This window comes from Mobula hypostoma, chromosome 20 (assembly GCF_963921235.1).
Source record: "Mobula hypostoma chromosome 20, sMobHyp1.1, whole genome shotgun sequence".
Taxonomy (NCBI): Eukaryota; Metazoa; Chordata; class Chondrichthyes; order Myliobatiformes; family Myliobatidae; genus Mobula; species Mobula hypostoma.
In genome coordinates this window covers 8,534,045-8,554,709 of record NC_086116.1, presented here as the reverse complement: position 1 = coordinate 8,554,709, position 20,665 = coordinate 8,534,045, and the positions used below count along the sequence as shown (strand labels likewise).

The following is a 20,665-nucleotide window of genomic DNA, read 5'->3' as shown; positions in this document are numbered from 1 at the left end:
TATTTAATTAGCGTTTCTCTTGTAAATGCTGCTTATCTGTTGTGATGCTGCTGCAAGTAAGTTTTTCTCTTCCGCTGTGCAGACGACAACAACCTTAACTTTGACTTTGCAGGATCCGATCGACTGGAATCAGAGAAGGCCAGTCTCTTCACCTAGCAGAAAACACGTCCTCTTGTAGATGCAAAAGCAGCGCACACTTCCCCAGGATCGAATGAACAGGGCAGCTTTGTCCACTGATCTGGAAACTGCGCATTAAAAAAAATGCTGACAGAAAATAAGCCTAAAACTCCTCACAAGGTTTGCTGTTGGCCGTGTTTTTTGGAAGTTTTGTCACTATATTTCTGACTACTTCACCCCACAAACCATCCACTCCTCCGCCTGATCTTTCCATTTTCATTGACTGAAGCCTTTCCACATTAATCAATCAGAAACTAAATAGACTCCATTAAACAAATAGTCACAGGCGGGTTAGAATTACACTCCTCTAAGGTACCAAAGAAGTTATTTTAAATGCCACAAGCTTTTTCTTTTGAATTCTTCACAGCAGGGTCCTAGATATTTATCTTTATACCTGGTGACCCTAGGCAGATCGTCACAACTAGAAACTGGATGAGAAATTCTGAGTGGAGCAAGCAAGTTGCAGTCAATTAAGGACCTGATTTAATTATTTTTAAAGAAATACTCTATTCTGTCTCCTTTCTTGTTCCTAACTCCTGATTTGATTTATTTTATTTTATATATTATTTATTTAGAAATACAGCGTAAATCAGGCTCTTCCAGCCCAATAAGCCGCATCGCCAAGCATCCCACCAATTTAATACCAGCCTAATCACGGGATAATTTTACAATGACAAATTAACCTACTAAATGGTACGTCTTTGGAAACCACAATACCTGGAGGAAACCCATGTATTCACGGGGAAGAACGTTCAAACTCCTTACAGATGGTGTCGGAATCTATCTCCAAACTGCGATGGCCCAAACTGTGATAACATAGTGCTAATCGTTACACTACCATGGTGCTTGTTTAGTCTATTCTAGATCATTGAAAAAAAATTTATTGCATATTTACAAACTAATAACTGATTCCCCGCACAGTACAATGGACACTTGACATCACTATCCAGAGTAGTTTGATATGATCCATCTGATTGTTTATCTGCACTACACTTTCTCTGTGGCTGTTACATTTTATTCTGTATTGTTATTGTTTTACCTTGTTCTACCTCAGTGCACTGTGTAATGATTTGATCTATATGAACAGTAGGCAAGACAAGCTTTTCACTGTATCTTGTTACATATGACAATAATAAACCAATTCCAATTCCAATTATACCAGACTGAGATAAAATCAAAACCTTTCAGTTTTTTTGTTAGTCTGGTGATGGTTAGAGCCCATTATAAAGGCAGATGCATTTCACAGTCACAGTCTTAAACCAAGCTTTGTGTGTGTGTTACAAGGGGGCACTGGGAGTGGACTCAAATGCAAAACACAGACACTGAAGTACTAGGAACAGGACTAGGTTTATCGAGATAGCAAGGTGAGTCAGGAAGAAACGACGCTGGACGTTGACATAGGCCCTGGACGAGACTAGGATTCAGGGCCTGGGCTAGGAATTGGACTAGAGACACGGGAACCGGACGGGGAACTAGGAACAAGGAGCCTGGACTAGTGACATGGAACTCCAGAACCAGAGCCTGGACAAGGACCCGGAACCTGGGTCTTGACTCGGAACCAGAACCTGGGTCTTGACTCGGAACCGGAACCTGGATCTAGGCAAGGACTCGGGACTAGGATCTTGGCAAGGACAGGATGTGGCTACAGGACGGGACGAGGTACCGCAGCACAGGACAAGGTACCCCAGCACAGGACGAGGTACCCCAGCACAGGACGAAGAATCTCCAGCACCGGGCTGGGCAGGGCACCGGAACTAAATGAGGACACGAAGCTCAGACTGGCACGGGACTGGAACACTGTGCCTGGGCTTGGTCCTGGAACACAGGAACACAGAGCCTTGGACATGGACTGGATGCTCAGAACCTTGGACGTGGACTGGACGAGGTACTCCAGGGCAGGATGAGGGTCTTGGACTAGGTTTGGCTCGGCTCTTGGACTTGGCTTGGTTCGGCTCTTGGGTACGGAGCTGGGACTCCTCCTTAGCGTACTGGGCCGGGACCCTTTCTAAGATGCAGGGCCAGGATGACTGCCAAGGACACTTGATGAGGGAACTGCCGAGGTAAACTGCCAAGGGACTCCTGGACTGGACAAGAACACGAAGCCTTAACTTGGACAGGACTGGAACACAACGCCTGGAACTTGGAACACAGGAACACAGGAACACAGAACACAGAGTCAGGACCCCTCCTTGGGAACAGGACCTAGGGCTGGGACTCTTCTTTGACATGGACCCTAAACACGGGGACACAAAGAGATAGTTCCAAACTCAACAATAGATAGTTCCTTTACTTGGCGTGGCAAGGTTCCAGTCTCACTTCGGCAGTTGAACTTGACGGGGATGCAGGCGAGGCTTCCGAAGGAAGGGGAAGGGAATAGTCCAGCAGGGAATCCTTGGTTTGAGAGGTATTTATGTTCCAGCCCAAAACGAGAATCAGGTGCCTCAATCAAGGCACACAATGGAACAAGGGAAAACAGGAAATCCCAGAATAAGGAATCGGCGGACCAGACCGTGAACTGGAATGCGGACATCACGGACCGGACCATGACAGTATGGGGAAGTAGTATGGGCAACATAGCAAAGAAAAGAAACACAATGGATTCGGATTCATTGGGACACATTGGGGCCAGTACATTTTGGTCCACAAAGTTTCATGGAAATAGTTAAAAAGATACATATATAAAAAACAAACTACTGTTTAACTGAGTAACAAATTATGTATTTAAATGAAATATAGAACAAAATAGAACACTTATAGAAAGTATTATATAACTGTGTATTAGTTTGTAATAGTTATTGATGAGGGAATTCATCCAATGTCTGCTGCCTTTATCTTTTGCTTGACTGTAAATGAAGAAAATCGGTGCAGACACCTAGTGTAGATAACGGACTGCCTTCAAACAATGCTTTCCATGATTGCATCCTCCAAATCTTCATTTTCATTGTAACAGTCAAGATGATTGTTGATAAGTTCAAATTCTTTTAAGGTCCTAACTTGAAGTCGTGAAATCTTCACTCCCGGCCATTTCTGGCAGTTCTGAATTGTCTTACTGCGTATTTCTCGCTGACTATCAGTGACAAAAATCACTGCTCTTTGAACATGAACACATGCAACTGACCATATTCAAAAACTGTTCATGCATTCTAAGCATGGTGTAGTGTGTAACGGCCACACACGTGCATGCAATTGACACTAGTTACAAACTGTTCAGCAGCAGCTTTCTTTCTCAATTCAGTGGCATAGTGTCCCAAATAAATTAAGGGAATCATGATTATTTTCTCTTTTAGTTTTTGGTCTTTAAGAGTTGACCCAAATAAGATGGCTTCTTCAATTAAGCAACAGCACAATTAACCAGAATCAGCTGTGCTAAAAGAAGCAAGATACACCGTTTCCCAATAATTTCTGTAGTATAGATGGTTGAGTGAGCCATTCTTATCTTGGCTTATGTTGCAACCATCTCTGCACATTTCCTGGCCATCCCTTTATTGAAAAACAATTGCATTTCCATTCTCAGCCTTTCTTTTTGTTTTTATTAGAACTAGATATTGTGGCATTTTAACTCTGTTGGTATAGTCTGGCCAATTGAGTCTCACTATTAACAGCACAATACACAGACAGAGAAGCAAAATGTACTGCTTCTTCTATGATAATTTCTACGATAACTTCACCAAACATTTGGTCTCACCCTACCAGACATATTCCCTTTGTCCTGAGGGAGATGAGGTTGAGTACAGGGCTACGGTAGGAAAGTTTGTCACATGGTGTGAGCAGAATTATCTGCAGCTTAATGTGAAAAAGACTAAGGAGCTGGTGGTAGACCTGAGGAGAGTTAAGGTACCGGTGACCCCTGTTTCCATCCAGGGAGTCAGTGTGGACATGGTGGAGGATTACAAATACCTGGGAATATGAATTGACAATAAACTGGACTGGTCAAAGAACACTGAGGCTGTCTACAAGAAGGGTCAGAGCCGTCTCTATTTCCTATGGAGACTGAGGTCCTCTAACATCTGTCCGACGATGCTGAGGATGTTCTACGAGTCTGTGGTGGCCAGTGCTATCATGTTTGCCATTGTGTGCTGGGGCAGCAGACACCAACAGAATCAACAAACTCATTCGTAAGGCCAGTGATGTTGTGGGGATGGAACTGGACTCCCTGATGGTGGTGTCTGAAAAGAGGATGCTGTCCAAGTTGCATGCCATCTTGGACAATGTCTCCCATCCACTACATAATGTACTGGTTGGGCACAGGAGTACATTCAGCCAGAGACTCATTCCACTGAGATGCAGCACAGAGCGTCATAGGAAGTCATTCCTGCCTGTGGCCATCAAACTTTACAACTTCTCCCTTGGAGGGTCAGACACCCTGAGCCAATAGGCTGGTCTTAGACTTATTTCCTGGCATAAATTACATTTTACTATTTAACTATTTATGGTTTTATTACTATTTATTATTGATGGTGCAACTGTAACAAAAACCAGTTTCCCCCGGGATCAATAAAGTATGACTATGACTATGGTTCTACCCATCACTTTCTCTACGGCTAAAATTTACCTTGTTTTGTCTCTATCCCAGCTCTAGCAAAGAATCCCAGACCTGAAACCTGACTGTTTCTCTCTCCACTGATCCTGCCCCAGCTGTTGAGTGTTTCTAGTACATCTCTGCTCATTGTGCACTTCTGTGGCACAGCTTGAGCTCTAGACATCTAAAATGAATTCTCCTGAAATTCACAAAGAACATAGTAAGAAAACAGAAAATAGAAAAAAGACGCAGATGCTAGTATCAGGCAACACAGTAAAAGGTGGAGCAGCTCAGCAGGTAAGTAAATAAATAAATTATTATAAAAAAGACAAAATACACTGAACTATGGATTGTCTTTAAAATCTGCTAAGTGGCTTCATTAACACAGATTATCCGGATATCTATCATAAAAACCTGATCAAAGGAAAAAGAGAGGGAGGAAATGCTTATGTAGGAAATTTCAGAGATAGGTGGGCTTTAGAATACATTTAGAGTATAGTCACTGTTAAGCAAGAAGCAAGCAAACTAAGTTGCATAGCGCATCTACCCAACATGGCAAAACATAGGTTGTGAATTTTCCCGGCTTCTTTGAGAAATTCCTCCTCATCTCCATTCTAAAAGGACCACCACTCTATTCTGAGGCAGTGTTCTTTGGTCGTAGACACCCGCACCATAGGAAACCACTCAATCAAGGCCTTTCACCATTTGATAGGTTTCAATTTGGTCACCCCTCATTCTTTTGAATTCTAGTGAATACAGTCCCAGAGCCACCAAATGCCATTCATATGGCAAGCTGGTTCATCCTGGAATCATTTTCGTGAACCTCCTTTGAATCCTCTCCAGTTTCTGCACATCCTTTCTAAGATAAGGAACTCAAAACTGCTCACAATACTCCAAGTGAGGCCTCACCTGTACTTTATAAAGTCTCAGCATTACATCCTTGCTTTTATATTCTAGTCCTCTTGAAATGAATGCTAACATCACCACAGACTCAAGCTGCAAATTAACCTTTAGGGAATCCTGCACAGGGACTCCCAAGTCCCTTTGCACCTCAATTGTTTGTATTTTCTCTCTGTTTAGAAAATATTCAACCCCTTCAGTTCCCGGCACTGTATTCCATCTACCACGTCCTTTCTCCCAATCTGTTGAAGTACTTGTGTAGCCTCTCTATTTCCTCAAAACTACCTGCCCCTCCACCTATCTGTGTATCATCTGCAAACTTTGCAACAAAGCCATCAATTCCATCACCCAAGTTATTGACATATAATGTAAAAAGTATCCATCCCAACACAGAACCCTGTGAACGCCATTAGTCACTCGCAGCCAATCAGAAAAGGCTCTCTTTATTCCCACACTTTGCCTCCTGCCAATCAGCCACTGCTTTATCCATGCTAGAAACTTTCCTGTAATACCAGGAGCTCCTAACTTGTTAAGCAGCCTCATGTGTGGCACCTTGTCACAGTCCTTTTGAAAATCCAAGTACACAACATCCATCAATTCTCCTTGTTATTTCTTCAAAGAATTCCAACAGATTAGTTTGGCAAGATTTTTCCTTGAGGAAATCATGCTGATTACAGCATATTTTATCATGTGCCTCCAAGTACCCCGAAACCACTTCCTTAGCAATTGACTCCAACATCTTCCTAACCACTGAGGTCAGACTAACTGGCCTATAATTTCCTTTCTTCTGCCTCTCTCCCTTCTAGAAGAGTGGAGTGAAATTTGCAATTTTCCTGTCTGCTGGAACCATTCCATAATCTAGTGATTCTTGAAAGATCATTACTAATGCCTCCACAATCTCTTCAGCTACCTCTTTCAAAACTCAGGGGTGTACACCAACTGGTCCTGATGACTTATCTACCTTTAGACCTTTCGGTTTACTAAGAATCTTCTCTCATACCATCCGGGTGTCTTTATCGGGCCCACAGAACCTCGTCTCTGTTCCTCTGACTAAAGAATCTCCTATCAACACTTCAGTCTTCTTCACCTCTCTGATCTTCTGAGCCGCGCTGCCAGAGACCAGGTCACTGTGGCTCCCCCCGGTAGGGTGCCCCACCTCAACAGTATATAAAATTATATACTTATTATTGAAGGAACTGGCCACAGTTATACTCTGCATTGGTTGTGCATTTCCCCTCCTTCTCCTGACAGAGTTAGCAGTTCATTTCATATTGTCCATCATCTTGCAGAGACAGTGCACATAGGTACTCCTCCATAGGACAATAAACTCAACTTTGAATTTTGACTTTGACTTCAGTGAGAGCAGGATGCCTGAAGGAATTTAAACACTAAAATAAGAACTTAGAACTGAGTGTATTGGAAGTTGGGACAGGCAAATATAGTTCAACATCAAGTGTGGTGAAGGATGAGAAAGCAAGGCCAAGTAGAATGCACTTGGTAAATCTCTAGTTGCACTAAGGTTTATGGCACATCAAAGATGGATATTGGCCAGGAAACATTTGTAATAGTTAACTGTTCAAAACACAACCCTGGTTGAAACTGTCATTCAAAAGTAGGTTGAGGCAAGAGTACAGACAAGCAAATGAATGTGAGGTAAAACTACCTCTTAGCCATTCAAGGAGCCCCAGAAATACCTGTGCTCAGAATGTTAGTGAAATTGAAGACTGTGTCCATCCTGATCCAAATACAGTGATAAACTGGAATACAAGTCCTGCAATAATTGAATTTAGTACCAAAGCTTTCAGTTATCCACTGGAACTTCTATAAACACTCAATGTAAAGCCGTGCCTCACGGTACCAGACATCAGGGTTCAATCCTGACCCCAGGTGCTGTCTGTGTGCAGATTGCACATGTTCCCTGTGACCATGAGATTCTTCTGGGTGCTCCAGTTCCCTCCTACATCTCAAGGGCGTACAGGTCGGTGGGTTAATGGGCTGCTGTGAATTGCCACAGTGTGTAGATGAGCGGTAGAATCTGATGGGAGTTTAAGGGAATTGAAGAGAACATTGGGAGAATAAAACAACGGGATGAATGTAGGAATTAGTGTAAAATGAACGGTTAGTGTAGACCTGATGGGCTGAAGGGGCCTGTTTCCTTGCTGTATAAATGTTGAATTCTACCCTTACCATGACTATTAGCAAATATGTGATTCTGTACACTTGTCTGACTTTTGATTCATTTATTTTGCATACTACATGTCAAATCCAGGAGCACGTTACTGAATATGATCTGGAAAGAAAGAACTTGTATTTCTATCTCGTATTTCATATCCTTAGATCACCCCAAAATGGTTCACAGCCAATGAAGTATTTCTGATGTGCAGTTACTGCTTGATGAGTAGAGAAATACATCAGCAAAAATAAAAACTGCACAGTGCCATAACAGTTAGATCAGGGTTCGCTTCAAGCCACTATCCATTAGGAGAGTGAACGTTCTCCTCACCACCATGTGTGTTTCCTTTGTCTGCTCCATTTTCCTCCCACATTCCAATGACATACTGTATGGATTAGTGCTAGTGAGTTGTGGGCATGCTATGTTGATGCCAGAACTGTGGTGACACTTGTAGGTTGCCCAGCACAAACTTCATTGATTTGATCTGATACAAATCACGCATTTCACTCTATGTTTCGATGTACATGTGCCAAATAAAGCCCCACAGACAGACAAATTGACAACACAGTTTGATAGTTAGTGCTGCTTGGTTGGAGATAAACCTCGATTGGCAAGAATCCTTTGCTCTTTTGCAAATGATCTCAGGGGATTGCCTTTGTCTGACCAAGCGGGTTGAAAGAGCTACATCCAAAAGTTACATCCACGAAGATGTGAATCAAGTCCTTGTTCATGCAACCTTCTGAGTCAAAAGTGAGAGTGTACCGAAAATGTTACTGAAACCAAAAAACTCCTGATGAAATTAAAAGCTAATTGTACAATGCTGCATATTGTACTGTCGGTATTGAAAGTTTGGATGGATTTGCTTGATTTTGCCATTCCCAGGGTTCCTATTCTCAGCATGGATACTCATCTATCCCAAGGGGAATGTCCGCCTGTGTACCTTCTCATGAACAGATGACTGGACTTCATTGACTTAAATGAGTTATCTGTCATGCATCTGTGCAACAGGCAGAAGATACAAAGCCTGAAAGCACGAGGCTCAAGGACAGCTTCTCTCCCACTGCTATCAGACGATTGAATGGATCTCTTGTAGGATAAGATGGACTTTTGACTTCACAATCTACCTTGTTATGATCTTGCACTTTATAGTTTACCTGCACTGCACTTTCTCTGTACCTTTTACTCTTTATTCCGCATTGTTATTGCTTTATCTTCTTCTGCCTCAGTGCGCTGTGTAATGATCCGATCTGTATGAACGGGTATGCAAGACAAGCTTTTCATTGTATCTCAGTGCATGTGACAAAAATAAACCAATACTAATGCACTGGATTTGGAATGAAGAATTGTGCATGATTTTGCTGGATAAACAGTGGAATATAATGTATATAAATGAATGAATTGGAAAGTAAAGCTTTAAAGTGTGAGTCTGGACAGCTTGCAAAATCAGTGGGAATTTCTTGGCAAGAATTTTCCATTTCTCTCACTTTTTCAACTCAGTCCTGAGAGAGTCCGAACTCAAAAAGCCACTCCTGCTGAGTTAGTTGCTTTTGGCTACTGCATGTTGAGATCTCGCAACCATCAGGATGCTTTTGTTAAGCATTTGTTTATCAAATGTAAAGTTTTCTATTAGCCGCTTTTTCCTGAATACAGTATCTCCTCCAATGAAGTGCCCCTGATCTTTAGGTTCCTCAGCCTGTCCTACCTGCAACTGGAGCTGGCCAAGACCGGGCGTAGCCGCTGCCATCGTCGTGGGGATAAGCTGAAGTGGGTACGGCTCATCTGCAAAAGTGAACAATGCATGTTTTAGAACGCCTCATGCACACTCTGCTGATCAATCCCCAACACCAGCCGTAACCTCACCACCCCTTTCACAGTGCTTCCCAAGGTGATGTCTGCCTGGATAGGACCGTTGCCTTTGGCTTCCAGCTCTCAAAATGAAAAACAGGCAATAGATTTGACAAAGTACATCAAAAATTAAATGTAATGAACGGTCTTTGCTGTTATTTCCTGTTGCCTTACAAGCTGAATTTAGAGTGGTTCAAAATTTATCATACTCCGTAGGTAGTCATCACTCCCCACTGAGTTCAATACAATGGGACCTTTCCAACATAACATGTGTTGAATATATTTACAAGCCCCCTTGTCTCAGAGTGACGTGGCACCCAATAAAATACCATCCTAGACTGACACTTCCTCTGGACCTAATCCATATTATGCAGATCTTGTACCATTTAATCCTCTTGTAGCTGAATGTAATAGCAACATTTTAATATAAATTAATCTACAAATTATCCTGTGCCAAATAGTCATAAATCCTGAAATATGACAATTTTATGAGTCCAATGATTTTCCAACTGATGATTTAAAATATCTACCCTGCCAACAGTCTCTGATTTTGTACCCCTCTCTTTTGTACCTTTCTCTTAATTCTGTACAGTGGTTGTTTCTTTATACAGTTCCTGTCACCTGGTTATCACTGAAGAACAAAGTTAAGATGTAACCCTACAGTTAAAAAAATATACTATTTGCACTTAGTTTATGCTGATAAAAGAAATAACTGTAATTTAAGTGAACCAGTAACTCAGCTCTTTGCATTTGCTTCAACATGAGTGAATGTATTCTAGTACTCAAAAGGATCGTGTTGTCAGCAGGACCAACCTGTCATAGCACACACAAAATGCTGGAGGAACCCAGCAGGTCAGGTAGCATCTATGGGAAGGAATAAAAAGTCGAGGTTTTGGGACCTGATGAAGGGTCTCGGCCCAAAAAGTCTACTCTTTATTCAGCATCTGCAGAGTCTCGTGTTCAACCTGTAATAATGTAAACACGAGAAAGTCTACGGATGCTGAAAATCCGAGCAACACACACAAAATGCTGGAGGAAATCAGCAGGCCACGCAGCATTGATGGAAATGAATAAACAGTCAACATTTCGGGCTGAGACCCTTCTTCAAGAAATGTAATAATATATATTTTAGCATTTTACTTTGAATATTCTTAACATAGGAGAAATGAACTGTGAGCTTGTCCAACATTGTAATTAGATTTCACTCAAGCCTTGACTATAATGAACATCTCAGTACTCACACACACTTGGATAATGAATTCCATAAAGCTTACTGTCTACAGAGTGAAGAAATTTCTTCACAACTCAGTCCTAAATGATTAATTCCTTATATAATGATAGTGCGTCTTAGTTTTAAACTCCCCAGCCAGGAATGTACTCTCTTAATCTACCATCATTCCCTCAGAAGACACAAGAAACTACAAATAATGGAAAGTCTGTTAAAAAAAAAAGCTACAAACTGCTGGAGGAATTTGGCAGGTCAGGCCTGCATCTATGGAGGGAAATGGTCAGTTAGCATTCTGGTTAGAGATCCCTCATGGGGTCTGAATGAAGGGTCTCAATTCAAAGTGTTGATTCTTCATTTCCATGCTGGCCCATTGAATTCATCCAACAGTTTATTATCCTCTCTGATATGTTTCAGTCAGATTTTCCCTCTTCCTCTCCATTCTCTCTTTTCAGGACAACATTCCTACTGGAAATTGAACGAATGAATCTGTGCACCATTGTCTCCAAGGCAAGTACATCCTTTCCTACGTATGGAGTCTAAAACTGTACTCTGGGTGTGGAAACACCAAAACATTGTTTATCAAAGGTTAAGTTAACCACTTTTCCCTAAATATCTCCTTCAATCAACTATCCCTGATCTTTAAGGTGCTCAGTCAAAGTCAGTCCTGCCTGCAACTGGAGTAATTTGAGCAAAACACTGAGTAATTTCAGCAATATTTCCTCCCTGTAACCCAAATTCCTTTGCACCAATGGCCAGTGTATACTTGAATTTATATTGATTATAGTGACTGCATGCTGAGCTTTGGCATCATATGAACCAGCAAATATATCTTTGTGTGACCATCAAAATTTCACACTTACTCATCATTTCAAAACAAAATATTCTCTTTCATTTCTTGTCGAAACCTCATGCCATGATAAGGCCATTCTCAGGTTAGAGGAGCATCACCTCATACCCTGTCTAGGTGGCCTGCAGCCTGATGATTTGAACATCAATTTCTCGTATCAAGTAAATTTTCAACCCTTCTCCTTCTCTCTTTTTCCATTCCCAATTCTGGCTCCCATCTTATCCCTTCTCTTTTCTTCACCTGCTCATCATTTCCCTCTGGTGCCCCTCTGCCTTCCCTTTCTCCCATGGTCCACTCTCCTCTCCTATCATATTCCTTCTTCACCCCTTTACCTCCGCCATCTATCACCTCCCAGCTTCTCAATTCATAGCTCCTCACACACTCGCCTAAATTTCTCCTCACCTGGTCTCACCTATCACCTGCTATCTTTACTCCTTCCCTTCCCCTCATCTTCTTACTTAGGCTCCTTCCCTCTTCCTTTTCAGTCCTCCTTTTCAGTCCTGATGAGTTCCTCCAGAATTTTGTGTGCTTTGCTCCACATTTCCAGCATCTGCAGGATCTCAAGTTTATGAACAGCCTTGTATCTCTCTACAATATCCTTTATCTGCCATTGTCATGCACTTATTTAGCTTGTCAATATTCCTTTGCCTCTAACTCACAGGTAATTTTCCCACCTCGCTTGTATCATGTATCTGCCATTGATATAGACTGCAGATAGCCAAGCCCTCACTTCGGTTCTTTACTACACCCTGAGAATGACTAATCATCCCAAACTCTGTCTCTTGTCCCTTAACTAATCCTCAACCCATATGTATACTGACCACTAACAATGTGATCCCTTATATTACGCAACATTTTTGGAGGCACTTTTTGAAAATCAGCTAAGTGATTTCCTACCCTGAAGAAAAGTAGATTTCTTAATCAAATTTTCACTTTCAAAATCAAAGTGTTGAAAGTTTTGCTTCCATCTTCATGTAACTGAAGCAACACACAAAATGTTGGAGGAACTCAGCAAGTCAGGCAGCATCTATGGAGGAGAATAAACAGTCTATATTTCAGGCCTGAAACATTGCCTGTTTCGTCCCCTCCATATATGCTGCCTGACCTGCTGAGTTCCTCCAGTATTTTGTGTGTGTTGCCCTAGATTCTCAGTATCTGCAGGATCTCTTGTGTCCATTTAAATGAAGTTCAACATTTGGGTAAATATGCCCTCCAAAGCTTAACCTATCTCACTAAAATGTGCCATGCAGAATGGGAAGAAACATTGGAAGTGATTTATAATGTTGAGCATGACTTCCTTACCTTTGTTCTGTAACATCCTAGAACACAGATGTATACAAAAAGAGCTTTGGAATTATCATGAGATACAGCACCATTGATCTTCAAGATACTCCCTTAAAATTCTGGTTCAATTAACGCACAGCTGGTCACAATGGAATTCTGCCTGTGCAAACTCCAGCATGCTTAAACACAACTTGCCTGTTCCAGGAACTAATGTCAACACAAAGGGCTTATCTAGACTCAATGCATGACAGGAATCTCAATGAATCAAATCCATTAACCATGCGTTAAATGGGGGTCCTGGGGATGCAGCTTACGAGTGCCCGAGATCCAATAACAGAATTATACTAATCAGTAATATTTATTCAGCTGCAAATTAACTTACAATAACCATCAAACGTTCCAGATGAGCAGAATGATAAAGTTTAAATGGCTTAATCATTCCTCAAAAATCTGAAGTTCTCAAATCCCTGGATGTCTAACATATCATGCAATACAGTTCGACCAGGTACAAAGAGCATTGTCATTTGGTGCACTCAGAAAATATCAATCACACTTTTTTTTTAGGTACATTGTTTTAGGTATGAATCTCAAGGTAGTATATGGTGACATACACATACCTTAATAATAAATTTACTTTGACTTGGATAGAAAGTAATGTTTCCCCTGAGTGAACATGTGTCAGGGCAAAAGAGGTCATTCCTTGTAAAACATTCCTTTTAGAGATTGACCTTGTTATCCTGGGACTGCTCATTTTTAATACTTAGAAAACCTCCATAAAAGCCAAACCTATTTCCATGCTTTTTCCTGACAATTCAAAGATTAGTAGGTACATCCAAATTCAAATGGTCCATATGAATTTGAAAAGGTGAATGTTGGTAGCAAAAGTGGTAAAATTAATGAATTCTGCACAGGTGCAGGAAGCAGCACCAATGCAGTGCTAATTCAATGTCCCCCTTGCTCCTTTAGATACATGTTAAACCACAAAAGGAAGCATTGAATTTTCTTCATCACCTACAGCTACAGAAATGCATCAACATGACAAAGTATATCCAAGCACCTTGCCGGATCAACATTGGACGTAATTCACTGCCAATCCATGCAAACAAATTTAAAACAGATTGATCAAAGGTGCTGGCTTTAAAAATCCAAAGGAGTGGAGTGAGTGGGAAGATTTATAGAAGAAATTTCACAGCTTTGGAAACTGGTAGCTTAGGACACAGCAGCCAATGGAATTGAATATGGGATGCCAGGTTTAGTTGGGTAAAATAGAACATGAGTTGAGATAGTTCCAGGGATTGTCAGGGGATAAGGGCACTGAGAGAACTGAATGCTAGGACGGGAATTATATATCCGAGCCCTAGCTGGGGTAGGAGCCAGTGTAGGCTGGTGAGTATCCAGCTATTGTCTCAACATTGCTCTGTACTATTGCAGCAAGACTTCCCTACTTATATACTCCATAGCCTTTGCAACAAAGGCCAGTCTTCCTGATTGCTTACTACATCTACATGTTCACTTCCTGTGTATCAAAGACGTTGTAGGAAATTGAATTGCTCTGTGAGCTAGAAGGACTCAATGCACTGAAGCAGCCTCCTATTACGTTATAAAGAAATTTGGAAAGATATAGATGGATGCCTTCATCCCTCTTTGCTGTGCATTCTATAACTTCCCTCCAATTAAACCATTGTTATTCTATATTCCTACTAACTGGAAAACTAATTTTTCCCAGTGAAGACAGATTTGTTCAAAGTCTGCTCTTTTCCCGTTTCTTATTATTAAATATTCAATTCTCATTCTTTAAGATACACTTGCAGAATTTTATACTGCTTTTTACTGTCATAATCTATTTTCTCCCTCATCATGCTTTTTCAGTTTATAAACTATTTTTGTGCTGTCACCAATATTTGCAACAATGCTTACATTTCTCTTAACTTGATACCAATCTTAACTAATTTAATAAAACATGCATAAATAATTCTCTTCAATTGAATATATATATTGAGAATCATGAAGTATCTCTTTAAATGTCTGCCTCTACTTACCTACCTTTATATTTTTAATCTGTCTTCCCTGTTCAATTCAGCCAATACTGCCTCATACTTTTGTAATTATCTTTACTTAATTTTAAAAAACTTACATTTTCAGGGCAAGTTTCTCTCTCTCAGATTTAATGTGCATTCTATGTAATGATCATTCTTTCCCAGAGGATCTCCATGAGATGATTAATCGCCATTTACATTTGTGAGGTCTAATTGTAAATGGCCCCTCTGTTACACAACTGATCTGGCCAAACGTTACGAATCCCCAGGAAGTCGACTCCAATAGCTTTATGGTAATATTATTGCCATTTTACAACATACAACACTGGAGCAGGCTCTTTGGCCCTGAATTTCATGCCAAACTAACTAAACTAGCAATTGAAAGCTGAACTAAACCAGCTCCTTCTTCCTACACAAATCTGAATTTCTTCATATTCATGTACCCATCTAAGAGTCCTTTAAATGCCTCCATCATGTTTGCCTGCATGACCACCCCTCATGGTACACACCAGGCACCTACCATCTCCTGAATGAAAATCATTCTTTAGAACTTACCCCCTCATCCTTAAATTCATGTCCTCTTGGAAAAACAATGCTGGCTATCCATTCCATCTAAGACTCTCATAATCTTATAAAATTGTATCAGGTCTCCTCTCAGCCTCTGACACCCCAGGGAAAACCTTAGTTTGTCCAGCATCTCCTTATAGCATATGTCCTATCATCCAGGCAGCATCCTGGTAAGCCTTTCTGCACCATCTCCAAAGCCTCCACATCCTTCCTATAATGGGGCCACCAGAATTGAATGCAATACTCCCGATGTAACCTAACTAGAGTTTTATAAAGCTGAATTTCATGACCTTTGAGCTTTTTGCCTCAATTAATACAGTAAAGTACGCCATAAGGTCTGTCTTCTTTACTACCCTATTAACCAATGCAGCTATTTTCAGGGATCGATTGATGTGGACAGTGAGATTCAACATCTTGACTCCATCAGTTCAAGAAAGTAAGCTAATTCAGACTTCTCAAACTTTATCAGCAGTCAAAACACCAAACTTACTATGAACATCTACATCCCAAGAATGAATACTAACACTTCTCCCTTGAAGAGTGGGGAATGTCTAGGACCAGGGAGCATAGCCTCTGAGTAGAAGGGTGACCCTTTAGGACAGAGGTGAGGAGGAATTTCTTTAGTCAGAGGGAGGCGGATCTGTGGAATTCAGTGCCATGGATGGCTGTGAAGGTGAACTCATTGGGCATATTTAAAGTGGAGGTTGATAGGTTTTTAACTAGTAAGGTCTTCAAAGGTTATGAGTAGGAGAAGAAGGCAGGAGATTGGGGTTGAGCGGGATAATAAATCAGCCATGATCAAGTGGCAGAGCACTTGATGGGCTGAATGGCCTATTCCGCTCCTATGTTTTATGGTCTAAAATGGATACAACTGCTGTCTTTGAATACAATGGAGGGGTACAGACTTACTGTAAATGATTCAGATTTGCAAATCTTTTAAAATAAAAGCTCAAGTTTACAATGCATATGGATTTAGGTCTTAAAAAGCAAGATAAAGAAAACTAAGGCAAAAGTCCGATGCTAAACTTTCGCAAGTCATTTATTGGACCACAGTGAGAAATTATTTTCTGTTTAATTTAAGAAGGGTAAAATATGGTGAGGGTACAGCAATGATTTGCCAATCATGACAAGACTGACGATCTTTTAAAGGAGTGAAGTAAAGAAGTGGGCTGCTAAAAATGTTCAAAGTTATGAGAACATATGACAAAATAGGGCAAGGAAAATGGTTTCCACAAGTTGCTAAGTCAATAACTAGTTAGATCAGTTTTAACGTCATCAGCTGTCTAATTAATAATTCATCAATTCCCCTTTCAGTTTGCTATGTTTTTCGAACATAACCCATTACTGACTTCATTAGTGATTGTTAAGGTTCAGAATCAGTCAGAATATACAGAGGTACAGATTATTAATGTGCCACTTCTAATTGCTTATTACATTAAATGTCAAATTACAAAGTGACACAAAGACAACAATAACTGGTTTTATATTATTAGGAAAGACAAACCAAGCGCTTTACCCTGCATGATACACGTTGCCTGTCAAATATGTAGCTAAGGAATAAAGAGTAGCTGATTTGGCCCTCTGCAATAGCTTTACTCGGCAGCAGAATATAGCAGCTACACTAGATTACTTCAACATCCTTGTCTTATTCATCTGAGGTCTTCCAGCCTATATGCTGACAGACTTTAATGACATGTGGCATTTGCCAGGATTGTTAAGCAATAACCCTGCTGCAACAGAGAGCTTGGCCAAGTCTCCCAAACACTTACTGCATCCTCCAGGTTTGTACGAGAATCCAGGAGGCAGGAGGAATCCTTGCTGAGCTGCCGCAGCTGCCAAGGTTCGCTGATCCGGTGGAAACACTGGGATCATCAACGGAGGCAACTGACCTTGAACCTGCTGAAGATTAAACACAAATCAACAAAATCGCAAAGGCATCTTTGCTTAGGAGAGAGATGAATACTTTTAATGAAAGTAGCATCAACCACTTGCAAAACTCAAAACTACAACAGACAGAAAATGCTGGAGGAACGTAGCAGTTCAGGCAGCACCTACCTGAAGGAATAAAGTGAGGACATTTCAGAACGAGATACTTCATCAGAAGGGTTTTGGCCCAAAACATCACCTCTTTATTGCTTTCCATCGATGCTGCCTGACCTGCTGAATTTCTCCAGCATTTTGTGTGTATCATTCTGGGTTTCCAGCATTTACAGAATCCCTTGCATTTACACATTTCCCAGTTTTCTGGTGACATTATAAGTTAGTCTAGTGGTTACAGCATCACCAATTGTAGTAAACCCAGGGGACAGGAGTTCAAATATGATCATTAAACTTGGCAGAAAAGATCAAGCTGGACAGTTGCGTGAACACAAGTTGTTCACCCATACCTTTGATGGGGTGGGGGGGGGGGAAGGCAAGGAGAGAGGGGGAGCAAAAAACACCTACCAAGCTAGTTCACACAGGGCTCATGTCTCCAAAATCTTAATGTGGTTAGATATCAAGACAATAGAGTCGAGAAAATAATCATTTTATGCCTTTCATAATCTCCAGACTGAGTCGTAGAGTACTACAGCACAGAAACTGGCCCTTCAGCCCATCTAGTCCATGCCGAAGAAACTTCACAAAGAACTTTACAGTCAACTAATTGCTTTCTGAAACAGGGAATAATCATAAATTAAAAACACACAGCAAGACCCTGCTGGCACCAATAAAGTGATTCCCTTTTCAACTGCGGTGAAGGGCAATACTGGGATAAGTTCTTCACCTTTGGCTCGACATCTTTGACATTAACTTGAAGGAAGAGTCTTGCTTTACTTTATTATCCCACTTTACTTCAGTGGTGTCGAAACAGGCATGGCGATGTTCTTAACAACACTGCACACGCCCAGCTGCCTGTGCAAATATTTCTGATATGTGCACGCATCCAGGAAAGAAAGCTTCGATGTATGTATGCTGAGGGGACATGAGGTAACTAATTTGATTTAGCAGTTAAGTCCATTAAAAGGACATTGTACTATGCAATTGGACTCCCCAGCCTGTAACTCTGAGACAACTGTATTCTGCAATACCATATTAACGCCAGCCTAGTTTACACTCAAATCTATGAAGTGAGATATGACACCTTGCCCTCCTGATTTACAGACAAGTGGTACCATACTGCAATATCAATCAAAGCACCAGAATACCTGTCATGAGAGCTGGATATTGAGGAGAACTGCCAACATGATATATAAAGTCACTTTGTAAATGATCAGTTACAGCTCAATTATCACAGAAAAATACTGAAAAGTGGTATGGCATCCAATAAGAAATAGGCAGCCAAATAGATTTTAAAAAAAGCATTGTGACTAGGCTTGTGCTCAATCTTAGATATTTGTAAGTATTAAGTTCAGGATAGCTTGGAAATAATAATATGGTCTTTTTAACAGATGTGGGGGTAGGGTTTGATTAATTTGGTTCTCACTAGTTAAGCCACCCACTTTTAGGGAAGAGAATATTTTCCATTTCATGCGCTCAATACAAAGATCAAACTGTGCAATTCATACAGAAAGAAGATTTTTCAGAGCCAAGGCAAAATATTGAAAAATTCTAAAATCAGAAGTTTCTGGAAACACTCAGCAGGTCAAGTGGCATCTGAGAAGCAAGAGCATTGACACACAAAATGCCGGAGGAACTCAACAGGTCAGGCAGCATCTATGTAAAGGAATAAACAATCAGCATTTCAGACCGAGACACTTCATGAGGGCTGTCAATGAATTGGCCTGAGACCCTTCATCAGGACTCTGGTGTTTCCATTTTGTCTCCGGACTGAATCTCCCCCACCTGCTCAGCATTTCCAGTGCCACTGGGTTTTATTCATCCTGATGAAATGTTTTAACCCCTAGTATACCATATGTAAGATTTTTGATATTCCTACATTGGTACTCTTTACTCATATATGCAGGGGAATTTTTATTTATGCAGAGAGTGATGGAAGTGTGAAAAGAGCTGTGAGGAATGGTGGTGGAGATAGATACAATAGTCACCTTAGAGACTCTTAAATGAATATGCAGAGACTGGAGGGATACAGACATGGTGCAGGCATAAGGATTAGTTTAATTAGGCATCATTAGCTGAATTAGTTCAGCACAACATCATGGGCCAAAGGGCCTGTTCTTGTGATGTATTGTGTTACATACTACACTAGCAAATTTGTGGCTGTCAAATAAGTTGGGTGGGAGCACAAACTCATTTTATGTTGTGCTTCTAAAGCACATAGAAATGGCCATTTCTCCCATTGACGCCAGTATCGAGAAATGGGACGTCAACCTTCATCAATAATGCCTTCGTTATTATTAACAAAGTTGCACCTAGACGATAAAAGATTTCCCTTGCTAATTTCTACATGGAGCTTACTGACAGAAGTTCATTGTTTTTATTTTTTAGGGTTTCTGCTAAAGTTACGGCAAACGTCTTGGATAATCCTCACAGAAAGTGACTGGGTGTCACGGTAGAGTAGCAGTTAGCTTAATGCTATTTCAGCTCGGTGCATCGGAGTTCAGAGTTCAACGCCACATCTTCCCCGTGGAACGTGTGGGTTTTCTCTGGGTCCTCCAGTTCCCCCCCCCCCCACAGTCCAAAGACGACCCGGGTAGGTAAACTGGTGACTGTAAATTGATCCATGATTAGGTTAGAGCTAAAACTGAGGTTGTCGGAGGTTTGCTGGATGGTGCAGGTTGATAGGCCTATTCCACACTGTATCTCTAAATAAATGAAATAAGTAAATAGACCCTCCTCCGAGACTATGATTATTGCAAGCCAGAGATTCCTAAAAGGCTGCCTATGGTTCTCAAAGTTTCTGTTTCTTTCAATAAATGCCTGCCTTCTTCAGTCAATAATTCACTCAATAATTCAACTGATTATTCGCTTGTGTTGTTTTCTCTTTCTTGATTGAAACCAGTTTCTTTTTCACACACCACCACTTTTCAATAATAATATAAAATCGTAGTTAAATATAATGTACATCTCAAATCCGCAAAGATATGCCTTCAGCATTATCACCGAAACAATTCCCCTATCCACAGACAATGTTCCTGATATACAATGCACC

At 40.9% G+C, this 20,665-nt stretch overlaps 1 protein-coding gene across 17 annotated transcripts in view; it reads right to left on the bottom strand.

Moving 5' to 3' along the window:
- The window catches only part of sox5 (SRY-box transcription factor 5), a 396,739-nt gene that overhangs the window by 102,954 nt on the left and 273,120 nt on the right, over positions 1 to 20,665 (bottom strand). For 15 of the 17 annotated variants that reach the window (XM_063072335.1, XM_063072336.1, XM_063072334.1 and 12 more), the window contains 2 exons: positions 17,346 to 17,475; positions 9,472 to 9,548 (listed from right to left, as the gene is read on the bottom strand). In XM_063072335.1, the coding sequence (XP_062928405.1) occupies positions 9,472 to 9,548; positions 17,346 to 17,475 (207 nt within the window). The remainder of the gene's footprint in view (positions 1 to 9,471; positions 9,549 to 17,345; positions 17,476 to 20,665) is intronic. The other 2 variants (XM_063072327.1, XM_063072329.1) reach the window with 1 other exon arrangement.